The sequence below is a fragment of the Triplophysa rosa genome, linkage group LG16 (genome assembly GCF_024868665.1).
Source record: "Triplophysa rosa linkage group LG16, Trosa_1v2, whole genome shotgun sequence".
Lineage (NCBI taxonomy): Eukaryota > Metazoa > Chordata > Actinopteri > Cypriniformes > Nemacheilidae > Triplophysa > Triplophysa rosa.
Window position 1 is genome coordinate 13,053,582 of NC_079905.1, and position 27,947 is coordinate 13,081,528.

A 27,947-nucleotide genomic window follows, 5' to 3' on the forward strand; every position below is an offset into this window, starting at 1 on the left:
GTGCGATTTAACTGTAACACGCAGCGGCATTGACGATGGAAGCGCCTGTTATGGACACATGTCATGTATCTTGTTGTGCCAATCCCACTCCTAATGTTGTGTCATGGGGAAGAGGAGGTCTTATCGCATTTGGGACATGTAATTCAGTTGTGATTTATAATCCACAGGTACTGACTGTACAGTTATTCTCTCTGATGTGGTAATAATGATGTAACTGCTGCGGATGCTTCATAGTTACGTTTCTTAAAGTTTCCTATAAATTCAAGCCCATGTGTTGAATAGGCACACTAAGTAGTTTCTTAGTAAATACTTAGTGTCTGACCAACTATTTAAATAAACAGATAATGTTCTTGTTGTTTTGCATTAATTGTCATCAGGAAATTAAGATTGTCGAGGTCCTGAACAAACACACAGGAAGGGTCAATGCTGTCCAGTGGGTTTATAAACATGACTGCAGTAAGTCTTCAATTTTAACCATCAGGAATAAACAGTAGTTAAAATATTTGTGAAGGTGATGCTCATCCAGGATCCTGGGTGAGACCAGTTTATGATTCAGTCTTTTATAGTTTTAAGTTTATTTACACTTGCTCTTTATTTTTATTTAGCCTACCCAGTACACACATACTAAACCTGAACTGTCTATTTCTCTAGGTCCAGAAACACAGTTGGTGTCTGGCGGGTCAGATAATAATCTTATTGTTTGGGAGAAGCAAGATGGAAATGTACGTGTTTACAAATGATGAATATAAACACTTTACAAAATAGTTTGTGCAACAACAGATGTTAGATTTGGTTCCTCTGAGTTTTTGATCTGTTGTCAGAAACGTAAGATAATCAAAATAAATGTGAAATAATTTTAGTTTCCATAATAGCAATAACAATTGCCCAGGTATGCCTCTAAAGATGTGGCTGGTTGTTGACTTCAGTTTGTCTGTCTTCTGTCCCAGTTCAATGCACTTGCAGTGTGTTCAGGACACTCAGGGCCCGTGTGTGCAGTGGATGCTGTGTCTCTATCCTCACATATACTGCTGGCCTCAGTATCATCTGACTCCACTGTTAAACTCTGGACATGCATCTATGATAAAGGTATTTAAAACATCCTTAAAAAAGTGTAGACTTAAAGGAGTAGTTCACTTCAAAATAAGTCCTTGATTTTTATTATGGAAAGTCAATATTTACTTATTTTGACGTGAACTACTACTTTAAAAACGTAAATTAACTGCATGTTTAAAGAGGAATGGGGGAATCTGTACTCCAAGCCTGACATCTGCTGGTTGGTTACTGTAAATGATTACATAGTAGCGTTTAAGGTCTATAAATAAGAATCAATTTAAGAGACAATAGAAATAGATAGTCTATAAAACATTAAGGTTATTAATTTTACAAATCACTCTGTAAAAATATTCTTTTTAAGAATTGTAATTGTCAGACTAGAATTCTTCTGTGCAGCAGTTGTAGAAGGTTTAGAATTTTATATGAATATTTTATTGTATAATAATTGTATTAAATAAACAGTAAACAACTGTACTACCTTACGTCAGTTGCCTGTTATTTCTTTGCTTGTTATCAGAGATAATCTGCTGGGAGTCAGGGACTTTACTCTTTGCAGACGTGTAACGGAAATTAAGTGCACATGAGCAGTAACGTTTTTTTTATGTTGTTGCTTTGAATCCGTCTATACTTCATCGTATACATAATACTAAAACTAAACTTAAGTGTTAGTAGGTATCCATGGTCCCCCAGTTAATAATTGTTAATACAGGAAGAAGGAAGTGACACCGTCTGACATGAAAAGTGATCAATTACTGAAAATATGAAACTGTAGCTTTAGTAGGCCTACATTACAAACCTGTGTGGGGAAGATGTATGAAAGTCAGACAATCAATTTGATCAGTGCTTACTAAATTGCAAAAATAATTTCATTTGTTTTACAGGAGTGTTTGTGGTGTGTGAAATCGCATATACTGTCAATGAAGTATGTAATTGTGTTTAGGGCATAAAGTTCTAGTCTGGTTAAGCTTGTAGTTTCGAGTATTAAAATATTTTGGCATCATTTCCTTAGGTCATGCGATGATTATGAATTGCATCATTTCTCCACCATTCAAATGACATTTATCTAATGAGCTGTCTGCCGAGAAGAAGAAGCAGATTTTCTTTTGGCCCAAATATTTTAGGCATATCATTATATTTTAATTTAGCTCAAGATATTCACCTACAGGTTTTCTGGGTAATTGCTGTAATACAGTTAGATTGTTTGGTAATAACCTCCTTTAAAAGAATAAGTTATTATTCTTATCAGAATTCATCATGAGCTGGCAGGTTGGGTCTCATGTCTGGAGTTTCTGCTCTCTTCATTAGCTGAATGCCTGCAGACCATATCTTTTGGGAGCGGGTTTGTGATGGATGTCTCCTTGGCGCTGTTGCCAGGCAGCAGGGGTAAGCTGTGCCCGCTTTTCTGTGTTGATTTGCTGCATTGTCCATCCATATCACATCCATTCTGTGCTTTAAATATGTCCTGCGGCGATGTTATACTGCCTGTTTCTTTTTATTCACTGCTGGGCTGTAGCTGTATTTTGCTTCTTGATGCTGTTTAAAGAGTTAGTTACTTATCAGATTTAGACATGTGTCCTTGTGGGGCACAGGAGGATAATTATATCTTTTCTTCCCGCAGTTCCAGTACTCGCCTGTGGGGGCGATGATAGCAAAGTCCAACTGTATGTGCAGAACAGTGAACAGGTAAGGTTGTTGATTAACTGTAATGCACTTTTTACTCTCAATTATTGTAATGCAGAGGGTTTTGTTGCTTTTTTAAGCGATCAGACTGACCATTAAAATAATCTAATTATAAAGGCATCATATCTCAGGATCAAAATTTAAGGAAATATGGTTCACTTGTCCCAGGGCATATTCAGGGAACTGAATATCACTTAGACATTAGAATGTGCTCTTTTGTCTCTTTGTCTTCCTTAAAACAGGATTTTCCATTGTTGTGGTGGCACATTTTTCACTGACAACCACTACTTACCTTTTCTTGAATGACCTAGTTAAAATCAAATGTCTGGCATGTTGTGTTTAGTTTCAGATGGTTCTGACGCTGACAGGTCATGAGGATTGGGTTCGAGGTGTGGAATGGGCGGTTAAAGGTAGGACCTATGAACTCATTTTGGGTGATTCTCATAATCTTGGTTTCGAGATGTCGACTCAAACGTGATTTTCTTAAAAACCCTCACATCAACACATTTCCTTTTAATTAATTAAAAACAAGGTATGACATGTTTAAAAGCATATGTTTCAAAACTTTTACTGACACAATTTAGATTTTTTTTTTACAAAAAAGCCTTAAAAAATGCTCATTACCGTAACAATTTAAAACTGTCAATCCCATAGCATGTTTTGCTAAAAAAAAAAGCGAAGCCATGATGCCTGAGCAAGTTTTTATTAATCATGCATAATAATGAAGTATAATATGTTCTACAGTATGTTAAATTTATGCTTTGTGCAAGGTAGAGAACACAGTTATGTTTATTATGATATTTTTTTGTGTTACAGAATATGTTTTATTATTACAATCTTTCCTGCCATGATGTTTCAGTGGTTTCGGGAGACTGACCCGTATTATCATAGAGTAAAAACATTTCATTTAAATTGTGGGGTAATTGTATTTCATGGTTGTAAATGTTTTACTGTCTTCATTTTGTCCAGATTGTCATTTACAAAAATCATGAGAAAATATTAATTTCATTACTGTATTACAGTAATGAGAATTAAATAAGAATCATCAATCAAGAATAACAGTCATTACAGAATTATTGCTTTTTTGTGTATGAAATATGAAGTGAATGTGTTTTTTGCGAGCTGAAGTTACTATTAAAAGATGATACATTAACAGCACTTATAAAACGCACCACCCAGACGAGCTGCTATCCAGCTTGATTCTGCTCATCTGTTTGTTTATAACTCAACTAAAAGGAACTGTTGAAGCAGGAAAGGCTCACATACTGTCATTTTATTCATGTTTAGATGGTGAGCTCCTGCTTGCCAGCTGTTCTCAGGACTGTCTGATCAGAGTGTGGAGGCTGTTTGCCAAGACTGCTGCTGAACCAGAGCAACAGACCGACACTGTCATCAAAATGAAGGAGAACGTCTTTGAAGTGTCTGGAGATGGTGAGGTCGGCTGCCAGTGTAATTAAATAGTCTGAGGAATAATGATTGAAGATGCTGATTACTGTGGAGTCCATTATTTGATCTTTCTTTAACTTTATATCCATGTCCTGCACTAATAAATTTCATCTACTTTGTTTTTGAGTGAGGTCGCCAAGTGAAGTGGCACATGTTAGTTCATCTTAATTTGGCTAATAAACTTAGCTTTGCGCATGTTTACTATTAACATTTTAACAATGACCCTGTGAAATCAAACCATCTGCTAATCTTTTGCAACTTGGTGTCTTCTAACAACTTTTGTATCAAATGTTGTTCTTTGTTCATTTCTGCCTCTAGTGTTTGCCATGACTCTTGAAACGGTGTTAGCTGGTCATGAAAATTGGGTTTATGGAATTCACTGGCAACCTCCACATATCAAAGGTATTCCTGCATGATTCATTCTCAGTTGTTGCTGTTGTGCTGTGAGTCATGAGCAATGAGTTATTGTATTTACTAATGTATAACTTTGATGAGTTTTGCAGTTATTTTTTGACCATGCTTTTTATGTTGTCACATCTCCCCCTGCAGGCGACATAGTGGAACAGCCTCTGAAACTGCTGTCTGCGTCTATGGACAAGACGATGATCTTATGGGGGCCAGAGGAGGATTCTGGTGTCTGGGTGGAGCAGGTCAGTCAACTAACTCATTTTTTGAATATCATGCACTGTATATACTGTGCGCTACAGTCTTTCATTGAAGTAGTATGTGGAACGGAACGCTGTCTGGAACAATGCACCAGAAAATAGTATATATACAGTGTTGCAATTGCAAATGAAAGTGTTGCTATTGACAACATTGAATATTTCTGACAATAAAATGCTACGTAATATTGTGATAATACAATATGGACAAACAACCCTGGTCCAGAAAAAACGTCATGTTTCAGTTCTTTACCATTACACAAACGTTTTAATAAAATACAACCACTGGAGACCACCAGTGTATGTTGATAGAAATAGCTCATTGTAAGGTAGTAAAAACATTACGCTTCGTTATGTAAGGTCTTTATTCACCTCTGAAGACATAATTATGTATATTATATTGCTGTCAATAGATCATCAAAAAAAATACACACTTGATCCTTAAGGTTTTATTATATGTGTAAGATTAAAGAAAAAAATGCGATTAAATGAATGAAACAAACCAGAAGTGCTTCTGGACCAGTGTTTACATCTTGTGAAGTGGTCTATATTGTGATTAAAGTCCCAGGATTTATCGTGATGTGAAAAGTGTATACCGTCACATGGCTACACATGACTTTCTTACATTGCTTAGCTTATTTATCGAGTGGCATCCACCTCTCATTGAAAATAAAAATGACCGTTCAGCTTTTTAAAACTCATTTTGTGTACTTGATAAGCCAAATCTTATCAAGAAAATCAAGAAAAAGAAAGAGAATCAGTAGTGAGACAGTTATTACGCTTTTTATTCATCACACTGCATTCAGAAGGTCAAGTCGAATGCATTGTGGGTAACCCATAAACCCCGTCCCAAGGCCATGGCCATCTTTTGTACTCTGTCTCTCCATCTTCTTAAGCTCTGTTTGCAAGTCATGGACTTCTAGAACCCGCAGCGGAGACAGGAAGTGCTCTGCACATCCAGCACAAGCTACATTCCACTCTCTGGGTCAATATCTGCTCATTCCCTGCCAACTCCATAAAATTTAACCCATATGCAGAATTTCACAGATAAGCTTGTTCTCTTCCACGGAGGGACTGTGAACGATTGGCGAGTTCCTCTCGGAAATGGAATGGCTCTGCCTCAGATAACCTCAAATGCGGGATGATGTTTTTTTTATTTTATTTCAGCCATAATAGAACATTTTGATTGGCGTTCCAGCAGCACATAACAGGCATGACTTGCTGCTTGATTAATAAGAAGCACTAACTTTGATCTCAGGGCTCAGATCACTGTTCTGCATAAAGCCTCCTGATTCTGACACTTGCCGCCGATGTCTCGCATGTTTTGTCGTGCTTTAGCACGTCCAATTAAAAATGAAAGGTCGTGAAGTGCGGCGGTGAGAGGTAAAGGGTACGTTCCAGGTCGTATTGTGCACGATTATAGCGGGAGAGGCTGTATTCTCCACGCTGCATGTGTCTTCTGTGTTGAGCCGTAAAGGGCATACGATATGAGGTAGGTGTGAACCGGCTTATCAGATGTGGATGAGAGCCTTTGAACTGACACGTTCCCGCCCTACAAAGGAAAACGAATTTCTGTTATCACGCACTTCTGATTTCTGCGTTCTGATCCCTCATTTTCACTTGCAGCTTAAGTGCAATTTAAGAGCATACATTATACGCCGACTTAAAAGATGATCTAAAAATGCAAGACGCGCGGCCAGGTGCGCAACTGCACATTTTCTGAGGGGTATGCGAGATCAGTATTGGCGCCCCCCATCGGCCACCCCAATATAGAAAACACACAACAAATAAAAAATCTGCAGACAAGTTGTATATTACCTTTGGAGTCATTATATTTTACATCATGTGAAGGTGACAATCAGATTTGCATCTATAACAGAAGCATAAAGGTTTCCTTTTACAGAAACACTTTTCCAACTGCTTCACAATGTAACAGATACACAATTCTGAAAAGATAAATAACAATCTGAAAAATAATGAAACAAAGGAGCAAAAAGTAGTAAAAGTACATAAAGTTTATGTTCAGACATACACAATAAATTAGGGCAGAAACTAACGATTATTTTAATAACAGTATAATTGGACGATTGTTTTTTTGATTAATCGGATAACAGGCTAAACAGTTTTTAAATTGATCTTTTGCTTATAATAACTAAATAAGACTTCAAATAAGGCTATTTATTGTATTCTTTGAAAAGTGAGTTTCACTTATGTAGTCTAGAATTTTGACAATTTAAAAAAAAATTTTTTTAACAAAAAAACTTGTCAAGTTTTAAACAATAAAACTTCTTTAAATATCCCAAATATAAGTAACAATCGAGTTGTAGCCCATTAGAGATGTGCTGGTGAGGAAATAAACTTATTTTGATCTTTAAAGTTATACATTTAGATTATTCCCTTTCCTTCAACAAAAAGTATTATTAACATTATTTATTATTATCAGAATAAGACGAATAAGACGTATGACATGATATACTCGCGTTGTATTTTTTTTGTTCTTTTCCCACTTAGGCCTACTTTAAAACGAATGCTTAGTTTGTGGTTCATTAATATTTAATAAAAACGCTACAATAAAATTAGCCTACGTTAAACATACCTTTACTGTGCATTTATAATTAAAATATTATTGAAAAAAACGAAATAAGATGGATAACAGATATTATAACGCAAATAAATAAAAAATCTTTGGATTTTCCCCTTGCTTTAAGCATTTTTAGTTTGTGGTTCACATTTTATGAAAACATCATTAAAGTAAAACAAAGACAAACTCACTTACATTGAACGCTCAAATTATTTTTTATTAACAAACGTTCTTTTGCGCTCTTGTCTCTGTCATCCTGTCAATCATTGCGCTGTTTCAGTGTCCACACGCAATATCTCCGGTGCTGTGTGCTGCGCGCTGTTTGCAGAAGACGCAACTGCTCGCGTTATGTGAAGGACACGGACCTGACGTTCAAACTGCACAGCTCGCGTCGTCATATGGAGAAAACGCGTCAGACGATTAATGAAGAACCCGATAGTGCGTGATAGTGGGAGACTTAACAGCTTTAACAACCGTCTCAGACTCTCCCGAATGTAATTATAAAGCTCCTTCACAAACATAGATTTATTTTATAAGCGCCAAAGATGTAGGTCTAGAGGTGACCTGATATTGTATTATAATATGAACTACCTCTCAGGCAACGTTAAATAACTTGTTTTTACTTGTCAATTTACTTTTCATTTCCATGTTCTGCGCTTTGGGAAGTTTCTTTGCTTGATCCATTTGGTCATTTGACTGGGAAAGAGTGATTGGTTGACATAATAACTTGATTAAATAAATAATTTATTGAACTCGTTTAAAATGCTAGACAAAAGTGAAACTAAAACGTTTTAGATAATGACTTTTTCGTTATATTTTTTTATAACGTTTTATTTAAAAAACGTTAAATAATATTTTGGCACAATGGCGCCCCCACTTGTGCGGCGCCCCTATGCACCGCATATACTGCATACCCCATTTTTGCGCCCCTGCGCGCGGCTCAGGAATGGTTTTTAAAAGCACAGCACAGAACGCAAGGGTCTTGAGCATAAACCGTAAAAAAGATGGTTGGGTATCAAGGTCCCGCCCATATTCCCGGATGACTCAATCGTTAACAAAGAAATCATGTTACCACACCCCTTTTCATAACATCTTATAACTAACTAAAACCAAATTGATTTAAAAAGCAAACACTTGAACATACATCACATGATAAGAACTAACTAAAATGACAGAAACCACATTTGGCAAAAATATATTTGAAGTGCAATTTGAATTTTTACTTTGCCGTGATTCCTGCTCGTTTGCATAGAGAGGGCGGTGTTTGTGACCTATACTGCAGCCAGCCACAAGAGGGCGATCAAATGGCTTTGGCTACACTTTTCAGGACATGTGCGGCATGCCTGGTCTCGAGACGCAATTTCGAAAACATAAGTTGCCATGCCATCGTGCCACTGTAAACGAAAGCTTGCAGCGCTTGCCCTGCCTTAAGGGTTTTCTGATTGGTCCACTGCTGTGGAACTGACATTGTTGAGCTGCGCTGCGTGTAAAATTTTAAAGTGTTTCAACCATGGTGCTCATGCGCGAGACTCAATCACACGCGTCAGTCGAGCGCGTGTTTACTAAGAAAAACAATGGAAAAGTAGCACAGTGGAATGGAAAATGGAAAAATGCGTACTGTGTGAACCGCCCCCTATTCTGCACTTCTAATAAAACTGCTTAAGTGTTTAAACAAATGCTAATTTCTAAGGTTGTAGCGTAATGCCAAAACTTGCTTTTTACAACCGGGCTTTGCTACAGAGTGCTCATGGATTGACTGCTAGTGTCCCACTAAGCAGCAAATGACCAATATCACTGGTTAATTAACAGGTTTATAAAAAGGGAAAGACTCCTCCATAATGATTATACTAATTGGTGAAATTTAGCAGAAAGCTGACTTGCAATGTTGTGGCCAGGCAAACCGCTGGGTAAAGTACACCCTGCTAATAAGTCATGTTGCCAGTTAGCAGTATGGTGCGACTCGAGGGACCGTTCTCGAGCCATGTGATCTTAAGGCCATTACTGTTGTGCTAATGGTTTATTTCTCCTCATAGAACAGCGGGGAAAGGTTGCCAGACCAGATCTTTAACCTCTAGACCTCATGACCTTATGCATCACTAAGAATTCAGACATGGGAATCTATCATTACAGTCTGTGGAGGGAAGAAAATGGAGCTTCCGAACCATGCAGAGAAAAGCATGAGCATTATTTGCTCCGGTAATGACTGCTTTTATCTTGGAAGATAAAGTTCAAGATAGACTAAGTGGTCATTTAGCAAATGCTTTTATCCAGAGTGGCTTACAATATAGTTTTTGAGGGCGCAATGGGTGTAGTTCATGTATACACTGAGTTTGGGGTGTACTTCTATCTGTATTTGTTGTTCCACAGACAGATCTCAATTAAGTTGTCTACACTCGTTTTTTGAGTGTGATTTACTAAAATTCAAAGTACTGGTGTAACTACGAGCCTTTGCATGAAATGATTTTTGATAGGGCTGTCAAACGATTGATGGCGATTAATCGCATCAAGAATAAAAGTTTGTGTCTTCATTATATATGCCTGTGTACTTTGCATATTAATTTTGTATTTATAAACACATACACATACATGAATATATTTAAGAAAAATATAATAAACATTTATATACAATTTAAATGATTGGTATATATGAATAAATACATGTAAATATTCCTTAAATAAATATATATATATATATATACAGTATACACACACACATGTAGGCTTATTTGTTTATAAATACAAAATTAATATGCACAGTACACAGACATATATTATGTAAACACAAACGTTTATTCCGGTAGCGATTAATCACGATTAATCGTCTGACAGCCGAAAAGGTTTAAGTTTGATGTATTTGTCTTCAATCGAGTCATCTTTCTACATGGAAACTGATTATAATCTTATAGACATACATTTTTACAGTTAGTACTCATAATACACAGCTCATGAAAGTATCGTTACAAGCAGAACAGTATGATTTTTTTGCAGTTGCAATAATGTCACAAATTCTGTGTTTTATATTTTTCAAAATGACATCTCTCTACTTCTTTTTTACTATCTGTATCTATTAGGACTGCTCGATCATGACAAAAGTCATAATCATGATTATTTTGGCCAAAATTGAGATCACGATTAACATGATTACTCGCTGATATCTGAAAGTCATAAAAATAAATAACTTGTCTTTTTAACTTGAATTTAACTGTAAAAAGAAAAGACGAATGTAAAACAGGTGGACCTTGAAAAATGGAAAGCCACACCAGAATAGATTCTCCTTGGTTATTTAGTTTTTGTAATCGTTTGAAGCAGGTTTAATTACGATTAATCGTTGGAAGCCAAAACTGACAATTACGATTAATCACAATTAATTGAACAGGCCTAATATGTATGTAAAGCTGCTGTGCAATTGCAATAATGCAAAATTGTAAAAACGCTATAGAAATATATACAGTATATATATATATATTTTAATTAATTAAATAAAATTTCAGAATGTCAACATCTGTTGCATCGGTTACCCAGCTACAAAAATCACTCATGTACTTTTTTTACTTATACCGTCATAGCATAAACAAATGCGTCAAGTCCCATCCAAAACTCTGCGGTTAGTGTTCTTACACACATCATGCCATAGATCCATATTGGTGTTCAGAAACAAGACTGATTGCACAATATACCCAAGAGAGCTGGCCACGATATATGAGTAGCCATGTGGACGGAGTTCAAAATCAATTCGCTTAATGTTGCATCGCTCATACAAGAATGTCTCAGAGGTCCGTGCCATTCAAAAAGGGAGGGCCCGTCTTTATCGCTGCCATTAGTTCCGCTTTACCCGATCCTTAGGATACGCCACTGAAGGGCAACTCAAATGTCTCTATTGGCAAACATGCGAGTGTAAAAACATTGATAGCCTTTATTATGTTGCGGTGTGTGGATGTGGTTTGGAATCTAACATGGGTCTGTCCACACTGACCTGAAACTTCGTAAAACATGCTTGTGGTTGAGTTAGATGACTGATTTGTTTGCGTAGTGTTGTCATTCTGATGGAGAGCGTAAGCCGACCACCTGATCTGGTAATATCTGAAACCTGCTCTGCTGGCCACGAAAAGAGACTGTGAATCATTGAGCGCTGACATCACTGAATGAGACAAATCACTTCTGCTCTTAAAGGGATAGTTCATCCAAAAATAACAATTCTGACATTTATTCTCCCACATGCTGTTTATACCTGTATTTTACTTTGAACACAAAGAAGATATTTTGTTTGAGCGAATTTGTGCCCATACATGGGAAGTCAAAGGGGGTCAATGTTGTTTGGTTATCAACATTCTTCAAAATATCTTCTTTTGTGTTCTGCAGAAGAAAGTAAGTCATACAGGTTTGGAATGACTTTAGGGTGAATAAATTATTGAATGAAGATTTTTGTGTAAACTATACCTTTAACAAGACTAAATCAAACAGCATCTGCTGGAGGTCAAAAGGAAGCACCATTGTGACATTTTTGTGTGCACAGTGGCTTTTAACATATCCCTTTTTCATAGCCAAATGTGTATTTAGATTCATTTTGTCCTTTATTTTACTCTGTGTGTGTTTTTTGGCAATGCTCATGTTGACACTAGAGCGTTTTGCACACTACCATAAATAAAATCAGAGTCAGGTTATCGCTGATGGCATAATCATGACTAATTATCTTGTTTTATACAATGTTGCCGTTTGCTCCGCTGCACGACTCGCTTCCCCCATTACGGCGAGATACTCCAACCACATTAAACGTGTTAGACACGGGCCAGACAGAGGCCAAGCCGCCTTTTTTACCTTACAGTTTACTGAGAAAATGATTACAGCGCTTTGGTATTCATAGCTCAGTCAGGGGAGTTTAAACTGATTCATTCTTGATGTAACTATTTTGTCTCGTGGCTTCTCTCGTATTTGATTTAATGCGCGCGCTGCGATTACATTCAACATGGCATTAATGCATCTGAAGGAAGCAAACACGATTTATTTCGCTTTTAATAGCCTCCGCTTTGCATAACTCCTACTTTTTCGCTGTCTGCTTGATTAATTGCTGTCTTGGGTGCACATTAGACCGTTACTTAACTATGATGGAGCGCAGCTGTAGACTCTCAACACAGATTGCGAGGATTCATGGCTGATAATTAGCGGCCCTCTTGACCAGCAGGTTTATCAGAGGCCACTTTTCATAAAGACCTCGTATCAAACACTCGCTGTCTAGAAAGTGATCGAGTGTGTGGAGTTTGGTTCCCAGGTTTTTTGTTTTGTACAGCGTTGCTGTTCGGGATGGGATTTAATCTATCCTGGAGGATTCATTTAGGATAATTAACAGCAAAGTAGCTGCCTCAACATAACAGCATTCTTTGTGTAGCAGATAATCAAATAATCATAAAGATTTTGTCAAGTGTACAACAGGGAAACTTGTTTTCAGGGACTGACCGTTTAGAATAGGGGTTCCCAAACTTTTTCCATTCAGAACACACCTAAACAGCTATGATCTGTTTCACGGCCACACCAAATTCGTCGTCTTTTGGTAGAGTTTAGTTTGTACTTTCCTTATCTTCGCCAAGTGACTTTGCTTGTCTCTGGTGGTGGTTCGAACCTTCTCTTTTGAAATCTAAAAAGGTTTTACTATAGTAAATGTGTTGTAACCATGATTTTGTTTTTTCAAGTTTTTTTTTACAAATACCATGGTTGAACTATGGTAAACCTGGCAAAATCATTGTTCATTTTTGGTCACCATGGTTTAACTATAGTATTTTTGGTTTTACTTTTTGGTTTATTTTTTACTTTTTGATAACTTTTCAAAAAGTTGAGACCAACAAATCAAGCTGTTGTTTAAGCAAGTCACATAATGCATGTGCTTCCAGAGGAATTGTTTTAGATAAGCGTCTACCAAATCAACAGAAATTCAGCTTTAAAGGTCCAATGTGTTATTTTTTGGAGGATCTACAACAGAAATCAGTCTTCAGAGGTGTATAAAGACCTTACATAATGAAGCGTTATGTTTTTATTACCTTAGAATGAGCTATTTCTATACACCGCGGGTCTCCTTACATGGAGTTCATCATGTTGTTTCTACAGTTGACCTAAACGGACAAACTGCTCTACAGAACACGTTTCCTAAATACGTTATCTCCTCTTGCAAAGAAGTGAAAACGTGACAACATCTTTGTCCTTTGTCAGCCACCGTAGTGCTTCGAAAGGCCGGGGGAAAGGGTGGAGTGAGTAGTTGGTTGCAATTCGCAACCTCACCGCTAGATGTCGCTAAATTTCATACACTGGACCTTTAAGTCACTGTTTATAGATATCCAGGAAGCTTACTTGGTTACAATATTTAAACTATTACAGAGTAACTATTACAATGTCCTTATAATGACATTTCATGCAGTGTGTAATGTTGCTGTGTGTAAATGTAAACAGTCTGCCAAGTTTTAAGCCAAAAGTGAAGGAATAACAAAGTTATTGGCTTGGGAAAAAAGGGAGTCGACTCTGAATCACGCAAACTAGTCGTCTGTCGTTCTAATTTCAGTTCCGGGTCAGATTTGCGTCACTCTGTGTAATGCCCGCCTATGTTCCATTTGTGACACTGCACGCGGTAGACCAATCACAGCAGACTAGACCATCTGACCAATCAGATAAGAGTGGGCTGACAGAAAGGAGGGGATTAGACAGATGAATTGCCGAACGAATCATTTAAGAGTCAGTCAAGAAGTAAAGTAATAATAACTGCCTATTATTAGAAAATGAAAGCGTTTTTACACCGTGTATGTACGTAAACTTGTTGTTGGACACTCCATAAACCAAAGTAGGACCTTAAAATTCTCAAAATATTTACTCTTTAAAGACTGGAGTTTTTTTCCTTTACAGGCTTATATACGGGTCATTTTTAATCTGAATATTAATTTGTCTCTCCTTTTATTTCTGTCATCCTCTCCAATAAAGGTTCGTGTTGGTGAAGTTGGAGGAAACACTTTGGGCTTCAACGGCTGCCAGATGAGTCCAGACGGCTCTATGATTCTGGCTCATGCCTTCCACGGAGCACTGCACCTCTGGCACCATGACAACAGCCAGGTCAGACTCTAAACAGCCGTCTGTCACACCTGAGTGATCAAACTCAGTTAATACACACCATGGTGTCCCTAATGAGACAGGCACAGCACACATTATGATTTATGCTAAATGCGTGTGAAAGGAATGTGGACTTTTGTGTTGCGCAGGGGGAGTGGAGGCCTGCAGTCGTGGTTTCTGGTCACTTTAACGCAGTGCAGGACTTGAGCTGGGACCCTGAAGGAGAGTTTATCATCACTGTCGGATCAGACCAGACCACCAGATTCCTCACACCCTGGAAGAGAAAAGAATGCTCACAGGTTCATTTTAGACTTATATTTGTATCGACTTCTGTTTATATGTAAGTCAATTAAAGGGATAATTCATCCAAAAATAAAAATTCTCTAATTCAAAACACACGTATGAGTCTTTCTTCTGTGAAACACAAAATTAGATATTTTGAGAAATGTCTGGTGTCCATACAATGGAAGTCAATGGGGTCCAGTGTTGTTTGGTTACCAACATTCTTCAAAATATCTTCTTTTGTGTTCTGCAGAAGAAAGAAAGTCATACAGGTTTGGAATGAAATTTACATTTAGTCATTAAGCAGACTCTTTTATCCAAAGCGACTTACAAAGTAGGGGAAAACAATAGAAGCAATGTGTGCAACAAAATTACAACAATGCATAGGTGCAGTAAAACTGGTCTCAGTTAGCCTACCACAGTATACGAAGCTAAGAATATCCTTTTTGGGGGGGGATAGGAAAGTAGAAAAGAAATGAGGGTGAATAAATGATGAAAGACTTTTCACTCTTCTGCAGGTGACCTGGCACGAGATCTCCAGGCCCCAGATTCACGGCTACGACGTGCAGTGTCTGACCATGGTCGGGCGTTTTCAGTTCGTGTCTGGTGCCGACGAGAAGGTCCTGCGTGTGTTCAGGGCTCCGCGAAATTTCGTGGAGAACTTTGCCAGCATATCCTGCACCTCTCTGGAGAAACTGCTGGGCTCCAGTGTAAGTAATTGGAATCTTCAAACTTTAATTAACCATGTAAAATAAAACCTGCTTTAATTACTCCTGCTCGGGGAGATTTTATTATCTCATAGTCTCACAGTTTTCCATTATCTTATTCATCATGATTATACACATAAGCATAGAAAAGTTCAAAACATGATGTCATTGGTAAAACTCAAGTTGGATTGATGTTGTCTTAAAGAGGTCATATGACACGGCTAAAACGAATATTATCTTTTGTTTCAGATTTCACGATTTAAGGTTCAAAAACGCTGTATTTTCCACATACCGTGCATGTTTGTATCTCCTCTTTGCCCCGCCTCTCTGAAACGCGCAGATCTTTTACAAAGCTCATCGCTCTGAAAAGCGAGGTGTGCTATGATTGGCCAGTTAACCAGTGCGTAGTGATTGGTCAAATACTGCAAGCATGTAACGAAAATGTGACGCCTCTTACCATATTTGGAACATCAGGTTCCAAAGCAATTGTGCTGACAGGTACGCCTACCTTACTTGCGTATACATTTGGGCGCTCTTAGTCAAATCATACCACCAACTGATGTAGATTTGTGGGGGTGTGGTTACACGAGGCGTTTCAGGCAGGTCTGGGTGAGCATTCGCTTTTAGATAGAAGGCATCTTTTGTTCATACACTTTAATTTTTGCAATTTTACCTGTCTAATACATGCATGGGCAACTTATAACACACCAAAGACACAGAAAAACACGTGTTCGCGCAATATGACCCCTTTAACAGACGTGTAGTAATGTTTTATGCTTTCTTTGTTCCCCGGATGTCCAGGAAACAGTCGACCTGCCGGAAGGAGCCAGCACACCTGCTCTTGGCCTGTCCAACAAAGCTGTCTTTCAAGGTGACCTTACATCTAAGTGCCCTCCAAAGGACGCTGACGGTTTCAGTAGCGTTTCCGACCAGTACAAAGAGTCCTACTTTAAGCCACTCAAACTCACAGGTATTTGTGTTGTTTAAAGACCCGTTTTGCTTATTTTTGCAGTGACTTACACCAGTATCTCTTTGGTAGTGGGCTACAGGTCTGTTCTGATACAAATGTCACCTTGAAAATCTCCTGAATAGAAGTTTACAGTTTCTGAGTTACTCCTGGAAAAGACAATGCTCTCTGGTTTCTACATGTATCTGGGGCATGAATCAGTGATACCAGAGACAAATGTTATTACAGCGCAGGGGGAAGGGCGGAGGGGCAGTGTGTTGAAGCGGGGGGGTTTATGCCTCTCTTGCTTTAGGCAAACAGTGGCTAACGTTGTCAATGTGATTGAAAAAGCTCCTTAATCTGGAATCATAATTATAAAGAAAGCTTATATAATTGCAAAGTTAAAATATTGACGACTGTGGGCTATGAGGCAGATGCCGAGATGTTAATAGAATAATACCACTGCCTTCGCCTCGCTTTCTCTTGGAGGAGCAAAGAGGGGAATAATTAAAACCACAAACCAGGAATGAGGAATAAGGAGAGAAATTGAAGTCTCCATTCTGTTTCAATTGGTGCATGTGTTGCATAACTGTGTGTGAATCTAAAGACGACATTATTATAGCGGACTTTCACGAAAAGAGCTCAATTTGATTTACAGCACGTTGTCAAGCTAACGGACGTTGAAAATTGTAGATAAAGCTACCGTTGTACCAGACGGCTTGGAGTAAAAGATGCACGTTGAGAAACAAGGATGTAGGCATCTGCTCATTTCTCTTAATAATGTGTGTATTTTGTGACTGTGTTCTCACCAGAGCCCCCGACAGAGGACGATCTCTTGCAGAACACGCTGTGGCCAGAGGTACAGAAGCTGTGAGTGTCCCATCAATTCTCATTTGAGTTTGTCTGCTCTCATTGGCTGTTGTGTATCAGGCACTAATGCTGTGCCACATTATTACTTAACCGGCGTGTGTGGCATAAATAATGCAGAATAATAGGTATTTAGAGCTTATGACAAGACACATTCATTCTGCGAGCTGTGACGCTAAACAGAAGACGACGTTTTAATGAACAGTTCTGCCGTTTACTCTTTTTAACTTAATACATTTGAGAGGCCTGAAACATAGTGTATGAAAACCCTTCTAGCCACAAAAGCAAAATTTAATACACCGTTGCGTTCCGTAACGTGTCGTGCCGCAATTCATAGCATAAGTACTATTGTGTTTTCAGTGTTGCCACAAGGGGCACTATAGCAGTAGGGATGGGCGATATGGCCCTACAACTCTATCACGATATTTTCTGGTATTTGTTGCGATAATGATACAAATGACGCAGTGCGGTGCGCGCTGTGTGTCGCTATGAAAGCATATGTGAGTGCGAGTTGCGCACGGGACGCTCCGTTCATGCATCCTGTATATAACAGGCAAGAAATCATATTAAACAATTTGTGCAATGCGCATGCGCTCAAAACATCTAACGAATGTTTAAATAAAGACTTTTAGCCAAACTAAATGTTGTGGTGTTTTAATGTATTATGACTATCAACAAATACTTGACAAACGAATGAAATAAAACAAAAGTGAAACTAAACATTAACTCGGATGCATCTACAGAGCTCCTCTTTTAGTGCACTCTGAAAACTCTTTCTCAGCTTCACGTCCGCCCTCCGCTATGCCCGTTTTCGCTCCGCATATGAGCTGTGAATTATGGGTCTCACAAAGAAATACGTCATCAACCAGGATTTATCGTTTATGTCGCGGGAAGACTAATTCCTATCGTGGGGAGAATTTCTACCGGTATATTGCAAACGATATAATATCGCCCATCCCTATATAGCAGACATTTGCAGAAATGTATGTTCTAAGTTGTGATATTGCAAAGTGTGTCTATCCCTGTTACTACACAGCACATTGGAATACTTGATTCTGATTGGCCAGTCGTGAAAACTGATATTCTCAGTTTACCACTGCTCAAAACGTATAACACAGGGTCATCCAAGTACTGCTAGTTATTTTGACTTTACGAATAATTTACTTAATAAATTAATTAATAAATACAAAGAAATTGGATAATAATATGCATAATTCATATTGAGATATGAAATTGCATTTACAAAATAATAAACCAAGTTGCATAAGTTTAAGTAAAACTAGCAGAAAGGATATTTATCTTCGTTGTTATTTTCGATTATAAATATGAATAATATAAAAGAATATACTATTATAGCATAATAATATAATATAACAGTTTGTTATCGAAATTTTTGCTATGTCAAACCATAGGACACGTTTGGTATATTTAAATATTTCAATGAATATTTTGTCCAATAATTAACAATAATTTTTTGTGTTCAATCATTTGTGGCACGAAGCCATGTAATATGCGGGATAGTGTACATCCAGCTAGTTGTTATCGCAAAATAAACCCTGTCCTGATTCTTCTGTTTGGGTTTATTTTGTGATAACACCTGGCCAGATGTACACTATCACTTACATAATGCATCAGGTTTATTGGCATAGACATGCGAAGGTAACTCAATCGCCCCCTTGAGCACTGATTTTTTTGACTGTGCCATCACTGTAACACAACAGCGCACATGTTGGCCAAGAATTTATGTCCGTGTTTGCATACTTACATAAGAGTGTGTTTCTGGCTCGAGGTTCCCAAGCTGCCCAGCAAACCAAAATGACATATGACTTTGACATTTGCAGAAACTGTAGGCAGTATATTACAAAATTGGCCTCTTAGTGGCATTTTGCACTGGTTGTAGAAATAATAAGAGTGGCGTTTCAAAAAAGGCTAATGAAACTATGATTCTGATATCATGTAGTCATTTTTCTTAATGAATTTATAATTAAGTGATGTGCTGAATTATATTTTTTCCTCTCTCACTCATGAGCAAGTACACATGCAGCACTAGGTACACTAGAATAATTTCCACACGCAGCTGAAATATCTGACAGCCCAGCTTCCTGAGCCATTCATCCAGCGCTGGAAATTACTAAGCAGATCTGCTAATGGCTGCCAGAGCACACGGCTTTCTTCCATTCCCATAAGCACAGGAGAGGGAGAGAGGGAGCGTATGGCAGTCCTGACACACAATGAATCTGTGACGTTTGAATCACCGCCCCACCGTCTTTCAGAACCTGTCACGCTGCTCAGCCTTTATTTCTGGAGAGGCATTGACAGAACCCTCATTAACATACGTCTCTTCACCGTGTCTCCGCAGGTACGGACACGGCTTTGAGATGTTTTGTCTGGCGTCGGATTCTTCGAGGACCGTGGTGGCCTCTGCGTGTAAGGTACAGTCACACGGGTGACCAGATGGTCATTAGTGTCACACAAATGTTGCCACAGAATGTCATTACAGGACACACCAAGACCATGTATGCGTGAAACTGCACTAATTTCAACTGTACAAATATACTGAACATATTAGTTGCTACTCTGTGTTTTCACCCTTTTTTAAGTTTTACATTTGCCAGATTCATGCAGTCTGCATATTATAGTTTTAATTTTAGTTGTATTCATATATTGAATTAGCTTTTATTTTTATATTTTTAGTGTTCATGTAAATTGTTTTGTTAGCAATTTATTTTTATTTGTTTTATTTATTAATTTAGTAATGTTTGTTTTATTTATTAATTTAGTAATGTTTGCTGTCTTTGTCTACATTTTTAGTTTTCATCATAAGTAGCAAGTTTTTTTTTTTTTTAGCAATTTGGTTATTTGCTTTAAGTTATTTATATATTAATTTAGTGATGTTTGCTTTCTTTATGTTCATATTTTTTGTTTTATTTAATTTAGTAATGTTTGCTGTCTTTGTTTATATTTTTAGTTTATAGCAATTTAGTTCATTGCTTTGTTTTATTTATTAAGTTATTTATTTAGTTATTTTTGCTGTTGTCAGTTTATTATTTATTTGTTTATTTTAAATATTCTTATGTAGGTTTAATTCTTTTTTTTATAGTATATTCTTTTATTTAGTTTGAGTTAATAATTTATGTGCATCAAACTTATTTCAGTTTATTGCTAAGGCAAATTTCTTTTTTTTCTAATTTAGTTTTTCTAATTCTTTCAAATGATGTTGAGGCCTCTATTTTCTTAGATTCCAGTTAACAGAAGTTTGTTTTAGGTTTAGTAAAGTAAAACTAATAAAATGATTTTGTTAATTAAAATCAAAATATAGTAAACTAACTGCTAGCGGAGACATACAAGAGTCTACTATTTTTTTCTTTTTGACTAATCATGTAATAAGCCTCCAGTCTTATCAAAAACGCATGGATCTCTTATAACTCCAGTTGGTAAGCAGGCACAGTGTCCTCAAGTCACTGCGACACACATATTGTGAGACAGTGAAGGGAGATCATTGGTTCATGTCCTGGTCTGTCCCTGTGGTTCTGCCAAACCCACGCTGATCGCACACAAAGCCCTTCTGAATGAAAGCACATTCTGTGTGTCATCTGCCATTGTTCACGCTCGGGTGGAGATGGTGAAGTTTATTCAGTAGGCTATCGCAGGCTCATGTGATTTTGCTGTGGACATGAGCTTTATCCTTTGACACTACTAGTGAAGTACTCAGTATGTAGGGCGCAATCTCTATGGTCAGGGTTCAGAACAAGTTGACCACCTTTTGCTTGACTTATAGTGGAGATCAAAGTTAGGGAACAGTTTATAAACATGCATTTAATGTTCATCTTTAGTGTTGAAAAAGTTCCTAAAATGTATTATATTCATTTATATAGCGCTTTTCTGGGTACTCAAAGCGCTTTACATCGAAGGGGAATCTCCTCCACCACCAATTCTAGGTTAAAATCCAATAACACTCTTTTGTACTAATACTGATTATACATTTAATGCACATTGATATGTTTTTAATATAGTTATAATTTACTGCTGTATGCCAATATACATTCACATTCGCAGCAAAAGACTGTCACACATCCAGATTGTGAAAACTTGCATGTTCTGTTATTCATCTACATCATTTCTTTACAATAAAAGCTCTTAGTTTAGACCCAACACAACACATCAGTGGCAGTTCAGTGTTAAGTAACTTCTGACTTGATGTACAACTGCATGTGAAAACTTGCATACAGGTCATAACCAACCATGTATATATATAAAAAGTCTTAAAGGTACAGTTGCAAAAACCACCTGTTTAAATTTAAGGGTTAGAGAGAGCACGGAAATGGTCACATGAAACCAAATGCCAATAGAAAACTTATTTCTGAGAGAAAAAATATAATACTGTACAATACTGTAGAATATAACACTTTTATCTTACACTCTTTTAGCTTCTATTTTATGTTTGTATGGAAATGCGAGCGTCTCACTTTACTGTAGTAAAAAACAGATTCTGTTAAAAAAGACTGTGTGGTAAATATCGTGTGTGACGGTTCGTGTGTGTTCTGTCGCAGGCTTCTAAAGCAGAGCACGCTGTCATCCTGCTGTGGAGCTCCACCTCCTGGAAACCGCTCCAGTCGCTGTCCTGTCACAGTCTGACCGTCACTCAGATGGCTTTCTCACCCATCGGACGCCTTCTGCTCGCTGTTTCTCGAGACCGCACCTGGTCGCTGTGGAAACGGGAAAACCCTGGCCCAGATTCAGGTTAGCAGACTCCCCATCTGTCCTCGTCGGTTCAACACCCAGCCTTCATTTTTCACCCCTCACAGAGCGATCTCTATTGACTGCGGATTTAAAGCAGCCGTGTATTCTGCCGTTTGTTTCTTTTTCAGTACACACCTCTTTGCTCATACACAATGTTTTCCTTCATTCCTCTATTGTTTGTCAACACTTTGTTTATGAGTTGGGGGATTGCAGAAGGTCACCTGAGATTCGCCCTCACCGTCTCCACCTGCACAAACCGCTAAATTACTGTTGACATCAAGTAACCAGAGGAGCGTCTGTTTTTCACACCGCAGTCTGTTCTGGTTGATAGCGGTATTACTCACAGTCTATATGGTGCAGATGTGAAAGGTTTAGCCAGTGTCAGAACGGATCAGAGAACAGCCTAGCACAACGGTTGAGCGGTGTAGCTTTTCCCGCCACCCGTCTATGCCATCTCTCAGTCTGCCTCGCTCGCTCTCTCTCTCTATTTGTGTTTCTGGTTAATGAGTTTGACCAGTTGAGCTTTAATTAGTGAAGTCACGCTTGTGTTGGGATGTGACACATGTACGGAGAGGGTTTTGGCTGAGGTGCCGTCACCGGGGTGTGATGACCCGGTTTGGCAGTGGGGGTTTGTAACTGGGAAACATACAGTATTTCTCTTCCAGGAAAATGAACTAAAAATATCAATGACTCATCTTGAATTGAATCGAATATCTCTGGATGTAATATGGGCTTTCCCTTTAATAATAAATGCAACTGGAAAGTAGCAAATCATGTTTTATGATGTAACTAATACCTGTCTATAGACGGTTTCATCTTAACAATATAAAAAAACTTTATTGAGCATGCGCGCGTCCGTGGACTGCCCTTAACTTCCGCTACACATTAACAAACAACAGAGAGCCTGTATTAATTCTGATAGCAATCAAAAGAAACTGAGAAGAACCGTTACTTGGCTAAATTTGTCTCTCCAATATTTTGAAGTTAGACTGCGATACCAAGCTCAACCGCTAGATGTCAATGTACTATACGGTTTGTTTAAATGCGACCAAACCTCAGGACCCATTCAACAAATTGTTTATTTAAAGGTGCAGTGAACTGGCCGTTTTTATTGTTTTATACTCTTGTCTGATGTCTACTTATGACGTTCGCGTGGGTTTTACATTCGAAAACATCAAAATCAATAATTAATAGGCTATTTTCTACCCTGGTTTTGAGGCCGGCTGGAGAAACGCTCGGTTTTTAAGGGCGGGCCGCACAGAAGACTTGGAAGTAAACGCCCACTGCTATGATTGGATAGCAGTTTGCGTAGTTGACTTAGTTGGAGCCTTCTTTGAATTTGGTTAGACACGTAACGTTACGTAACTTGATTTTACTCAAATTTACAGACTTATTTCCTGGATGTGATGGCAAGGCTTTGCTTATAGTTTGTATAGCCTATAGTTGTATTGTGTTTAGTGATATATGACCGTACATGTCAGCATTTAAGACCCGTGAATCAGACAGAAGATCACTGCGATCGCGGGTCTCAAATGTTATAGTTTTCATGATAAATAAACAAACGGTAGACTCCCGGCCAAAACGACAGTGTTGGCAGATATGGATATGACCCAGCACCAGAAATAATATCAAAACACTTCAAAACAGCCTGCATTATTCGCAGATGAAGGTGGATGAAACCTTGAAAACTGATATATGAGCCCGCCAAATCACAGAGATGCCGATTACAATTATTACAAATGACTAGAGGTCCCCAGGTAATACTATCAGGGCATATCAAGCGATCTCTCACAAAGCAATAGTGACGCATAGTACAAGAATGTTTTACTCACATAAGATTGCTGCGCCATTCCTATCGGATCCAATATTGACGGCACAGCAATGCTTTTTAATTTTAGTCTCTCTGCAAAGACTTGTTCAAGGAATCCGCGTTGAAATGAAGCAAGACCCCACGTGAGCTGGAACGTCTTTAAAAATGAATTTCAACCACTCATTCCTACTGTGGGAATCCTAAGGAAGGTTATGCAGCGACTGTGTTCTTCCACAACCAGGCACTGCACAATATTATGCGATCTTTAACGGCATGATGCTTACACTCGCTCTATCTGGTTCCGTGCAGCTCGTGTTCAGTACTGTCATGCGTGAACCAGTGGGCGGGGCTCGAGAAGTAGGCGTTGATATTCTTCTGTGGAGGCGGTGTTCAACCTATCTATGATAGGTGCATTCCAGGACCTGCCGTTCGCTGATCCTCGTGTCAATAACAGTTGTTATTTCAGTAACAAGGGCGTTTTCATTCTGACACTTACAGGATGTTCGCTTGAATACGATTCCCTCTTATATAACAAAAGCTCGGGTTAAAATTGTGGTCCTAGTTCACTGCACTTTTAATACAATTATTATACAACAAAATTCAATAAATCGTTTTTGTAATACAATTATTATACAGTAAAATAATAATACAAATTAATATTAACATAAATTAAATAAAATATAAATAGTTATATTATTAGACAATCACAAACCAGAAGTTAACTGGGGGTCAATCACGCGCACGTCTGATAAAACGGTCTATATAAAGAAACAAAAAGCATTTTTGTCCTCACGTGTATTTCACAGTTTTAGTGTAATAAAATGTTTTTCGTTTGACAAATTTCTGTTTTTTTTTTGTTTCAGAACCCAGTTTTTCACTATATGCAAACACCAGTAAGGACACAGCGGTTCACACACGCATCATTTGGTCATGTGACTGGAGCTCAGACAGCAAGTACTTCGCAACATCGAGCCGAGACAAAAAGGTATCTTCAGTTTAACCGTCAATCCCCTTTCCCCCTCAGATCAAACATGAGTGTTTTGTTGGCGTGTTTGTAGGTGATCGTTTGGGGTCATCGTGATTCTGAAGACTGTGTTGGTGATCGTGATGATGCAGGTGTGAATCCGTGCTCCTCTGTGTTGGATGTTGGAGATTCAGCGACTGCCATGTCAATCTGTCCACATCTCTGTTCAGACCAGAGGTACAACTCTTACCCAGAATGCTGAAGGTGATGACATGGCCATGAATATTTGATTAGTGATGTGTCTTGTGTTTGTTTGTGCAGTTATTTGTTGGCTGTAGGTCTAGAGAATGGAAAGATTTTGCTGTATAAATGGAGGCCAATGGAGGATCTGGCTTCTGGAGCAGATTGGAGCAAATGTGGAGAAACAGACAGATCGTATCCTTTTTTACAGGGCATGGGTTTGTCTGCAAGTCTTGAACTGATTCATGTCATGTCATTCCCAACCTATATGAACGTTGGCAATGGGACAACATTGGCCCCCATTGATTTCCATAGTATGGACACAAAACCACTGAGACATTTCTCCAAATAGCTTTTTTTGTGTTTCACAGAAGAAAGTCATACAAGTTTGGAATGAAGTGGTTTTTTTGGGCCAATTATCCCTATTCTGTAAATTTCCTGTGCAGAAAATGTGATTGCTAAGTGTACAGCTTCAATATGGGCCTTCCGATATCAAATAGTTAACCGAGTTCACAACAGAGTTATTTTATAAATAGCTAAGATAGTTATACACACTGCCAACAACAACCCAAGTTCTCTTCTCAAACCGCCTCTGAAAATGACAAATTCCCAAGTTAAACAAGACGGTCCTAGCTGCTCCCAGAGAGCAGTGGTGCTGGCGTAATTGACAACAAAAAAAGCGGCGTGTTTCTTTGCTGGCCCACGCTGCTCGGGAGACGCTTCAGGTTGATACAGAGATCCCGTGGGCAGCCACCGCATTGATCCGTGAAGAGAGAGAATGAGGTGTCAGTACGAGGCCGGGCCCTGTTGTGTGTTCTGCTTGCACTGAGCTCTCTCTCGCACTCTCCCCACAGTGGATTCGGTCCAGACTGGGTGAACTCTGTCTTTCTGTAGGTGTAATTGATAAACCATCTGTGTAGGCGCTCTTATAGGTGTTTCATTCCCTGAAGTTCAGTCACCTCAGAATGTTTGCCATGGTTGTAGTGAGGTCTTAAAGTGATAGTTCTGTCATCATTTATTCACCCTCATGTCATTCCAAACTTGTATGACTGACTTTATTATCTTTATTTTATTTTTTGTTATTTGGCATGTATGGTATTGGTATGTATGACAGCAGGCAAATCTTACCATGAGAGAGGCAGAACAAAGCCATGCTTGAAATGGAATTTAAAACGTATTCTTTGTTGTTGACTTGAATGAACAGTTATCCATGCTTGTTTTTCCTTGACTCTCCATCAAATTACAGTCAGAGTCACACTCTGGTGGTAAATAGGCTACGCTGGAGGCCGAGGCGGGGACGGGCTGAGGACTGGAGCCAAGACCACGATTGGGTCCAGCTAGCCAGTGCTGGTGCTGACCACGCTGTCAAAATCTTCAACGTCAGAATTTCATCATTGTGACTTTATCCTGCTGCTGGAAATGTAACTGGGTAAAATGCATTGTGGGTACTGTTTATGTTCAGTAAGTAAACTGACAGTTTTCAGTTGGCCAGTGTAAAACTGCTCAGAGGGGTTGCTTTCTCACTTCAGTAAGTCAGCTTTTGTTCTTTCAGTTTCAACACTATTACATATCACTTGTAAACATGGACTGTTGTACTATTTATAATGTAAAAATACAGTTTGCTTTGTACTGTAATAAACTTTTTTCTAACATCGAAGTGTCACGCAGTTGCTTATTTTTTCTTAAGCTACGGTGACCAAAAAAGCATTTTGAGGGACTCCTTTCCTATTTGATACAGCAAGTTTATCAAAAAATAGGCAAGGAAGAACAGCTTATCAAATATATATTATAATGCAAAATTATGTTTCATGGCCAGTAAGAAATATTTATGGCCTGTTGTTATCACCCGAATAACATTTTTCAAAGTATTTCAGTTAGGGCTGTCAAACGATTAATCGCATCCAGAATACAAGTTTGTGTTAACATAATATATATCCAGTGTTGGGTAAGTTACTCTGAAAAAGTAATGAATTACTAGTTACTAATTACATATTCAATGGTGTAATTAGAATACTGTACAAAATACTCTCTCCAAAAAGTATTGAATTACTTATTACTAATTACTTTCTATGTCCTACATCAACCTTGATTAGTTAAGTGATTCAAGGATAGACATGAAACGGCTCTTTTAATTCATTCAAATAAATAATATTAAAACTACATTAAGTGGTATTATTAACTGACCAAAGTATTACAAATGTGAGAATTATACATTGAAGCACGGATTTTAAAGTTAGACTTTGAATTTAGATGTCAATTCCACTATTGCGCACACATATTTTACACACAGTATTTAGTTTAATTACATCAGAAGTAACTAATTAAATTACAGAAAAAATAAAAGTAATCCCTTACTTTACATTTTCAAGGGAAAAGTAATTTAATTACAGTAACTAGTTACACCCAACACTATATATCTGTGTACTGTGCATATTCATTTTCTATTTATAAACACAAAAACAGAGTCTATATTTAAGAAATATTTAGAGGTATTACCAATAATTCAAATTGTGTGTGTGTGTGTGTGTGTTATAAATACAAAATGAATATGTCCAGTACACAGACATATATCATGCAAACACTTTAAAAAATACTTTTATTCTGCATGAGGTTAATTGCGGTTAATCGTCAAATTAAATCGATGGATGTATTTTAAGAATGTAACACTAGAAAGCCAAATGTTTTAGTCAAAGAGGTGGTCAATGCTTCAAAAGCCCCTGATGTATTCTGTTAGAGTGAATTGGTTCATTCTGCTCTTTGAGGACACTAGCTGACTGTTGTGAGAGGCGAAGAGGTCTTGTGTGTCCTGTCTACGACCGACATGTTAAATATTTGAGGGCTTGATGAAAGGAGAAAGCTGACTGTGACATGTAGGCTCCATACTCC

The 27,947-nt window shown here is 38.0% G+C and overlaps 1 protein-coding gene across 1 annotated transcript; it reads left to right on the forward strand.

Annotated features, from left to right (window-relative positions):
- On the forward strand, positions 1-27,048 carry elp2 (elongator acetyltransferase complex subunit 2). The gene is made up of 21 exons (XM_057354049.1): positions 1-167; positions 378-456; positions 652-722; positions 948-1,086; positions 2,359-2,436; positions 2,672-2,736; positions 3,077-3,143; positions 4,021-4,164; positions 4,498-4,581; positions 4,729-4,829; positions 14,380-14,508; positions 14,655-14,804; positions 15,306-15,497; positions 16,296-16,464; positions 17,253-17,310; positions 19,667-19,739; positions 21,858-22,047; positions 24,721-24,842; positions 24,916-25,058; positions 25,143-25,256; positions 26,308-27,048. Exons 1-21 carry the CDS (start codon positions 36-38, stop codon positions 26,459-26,461), a joined length of 2,454 nt encoding a protein of 817 aa, XP_057210032.1. The 5' UTR covers positions 1-35; the 3' UTR covers positions 26,462-27,048.
- The last annotated feature ends 899 nt before the right edge of the window (positions 27,049-27,947 follow it).

Excerpts from the sequence above, each read along its gene's own strand:
- elp2 (XM_057354049.1), top strand. The coding sequence starts at position 36 with ATGGAAGCGCCTGTTATGGACACATGTCATGTATCTTGTTGTGCCAAT. Across the intron at positions 168-377 it reads TTGTGATTTATAATCCACAG|GAAATTAAGATTGTCGAGGT; the intron begins GTACTGACTGTA and ends AATTGTCATCAG. Across the intron at positions 22,048-24,720 it reads AAACCCTGGCCCAGATTCAG|AACCCAGTTTTTCACTATAT; the intron begins GTTAGCAGACTC and ends TTTTTGTTTCAG.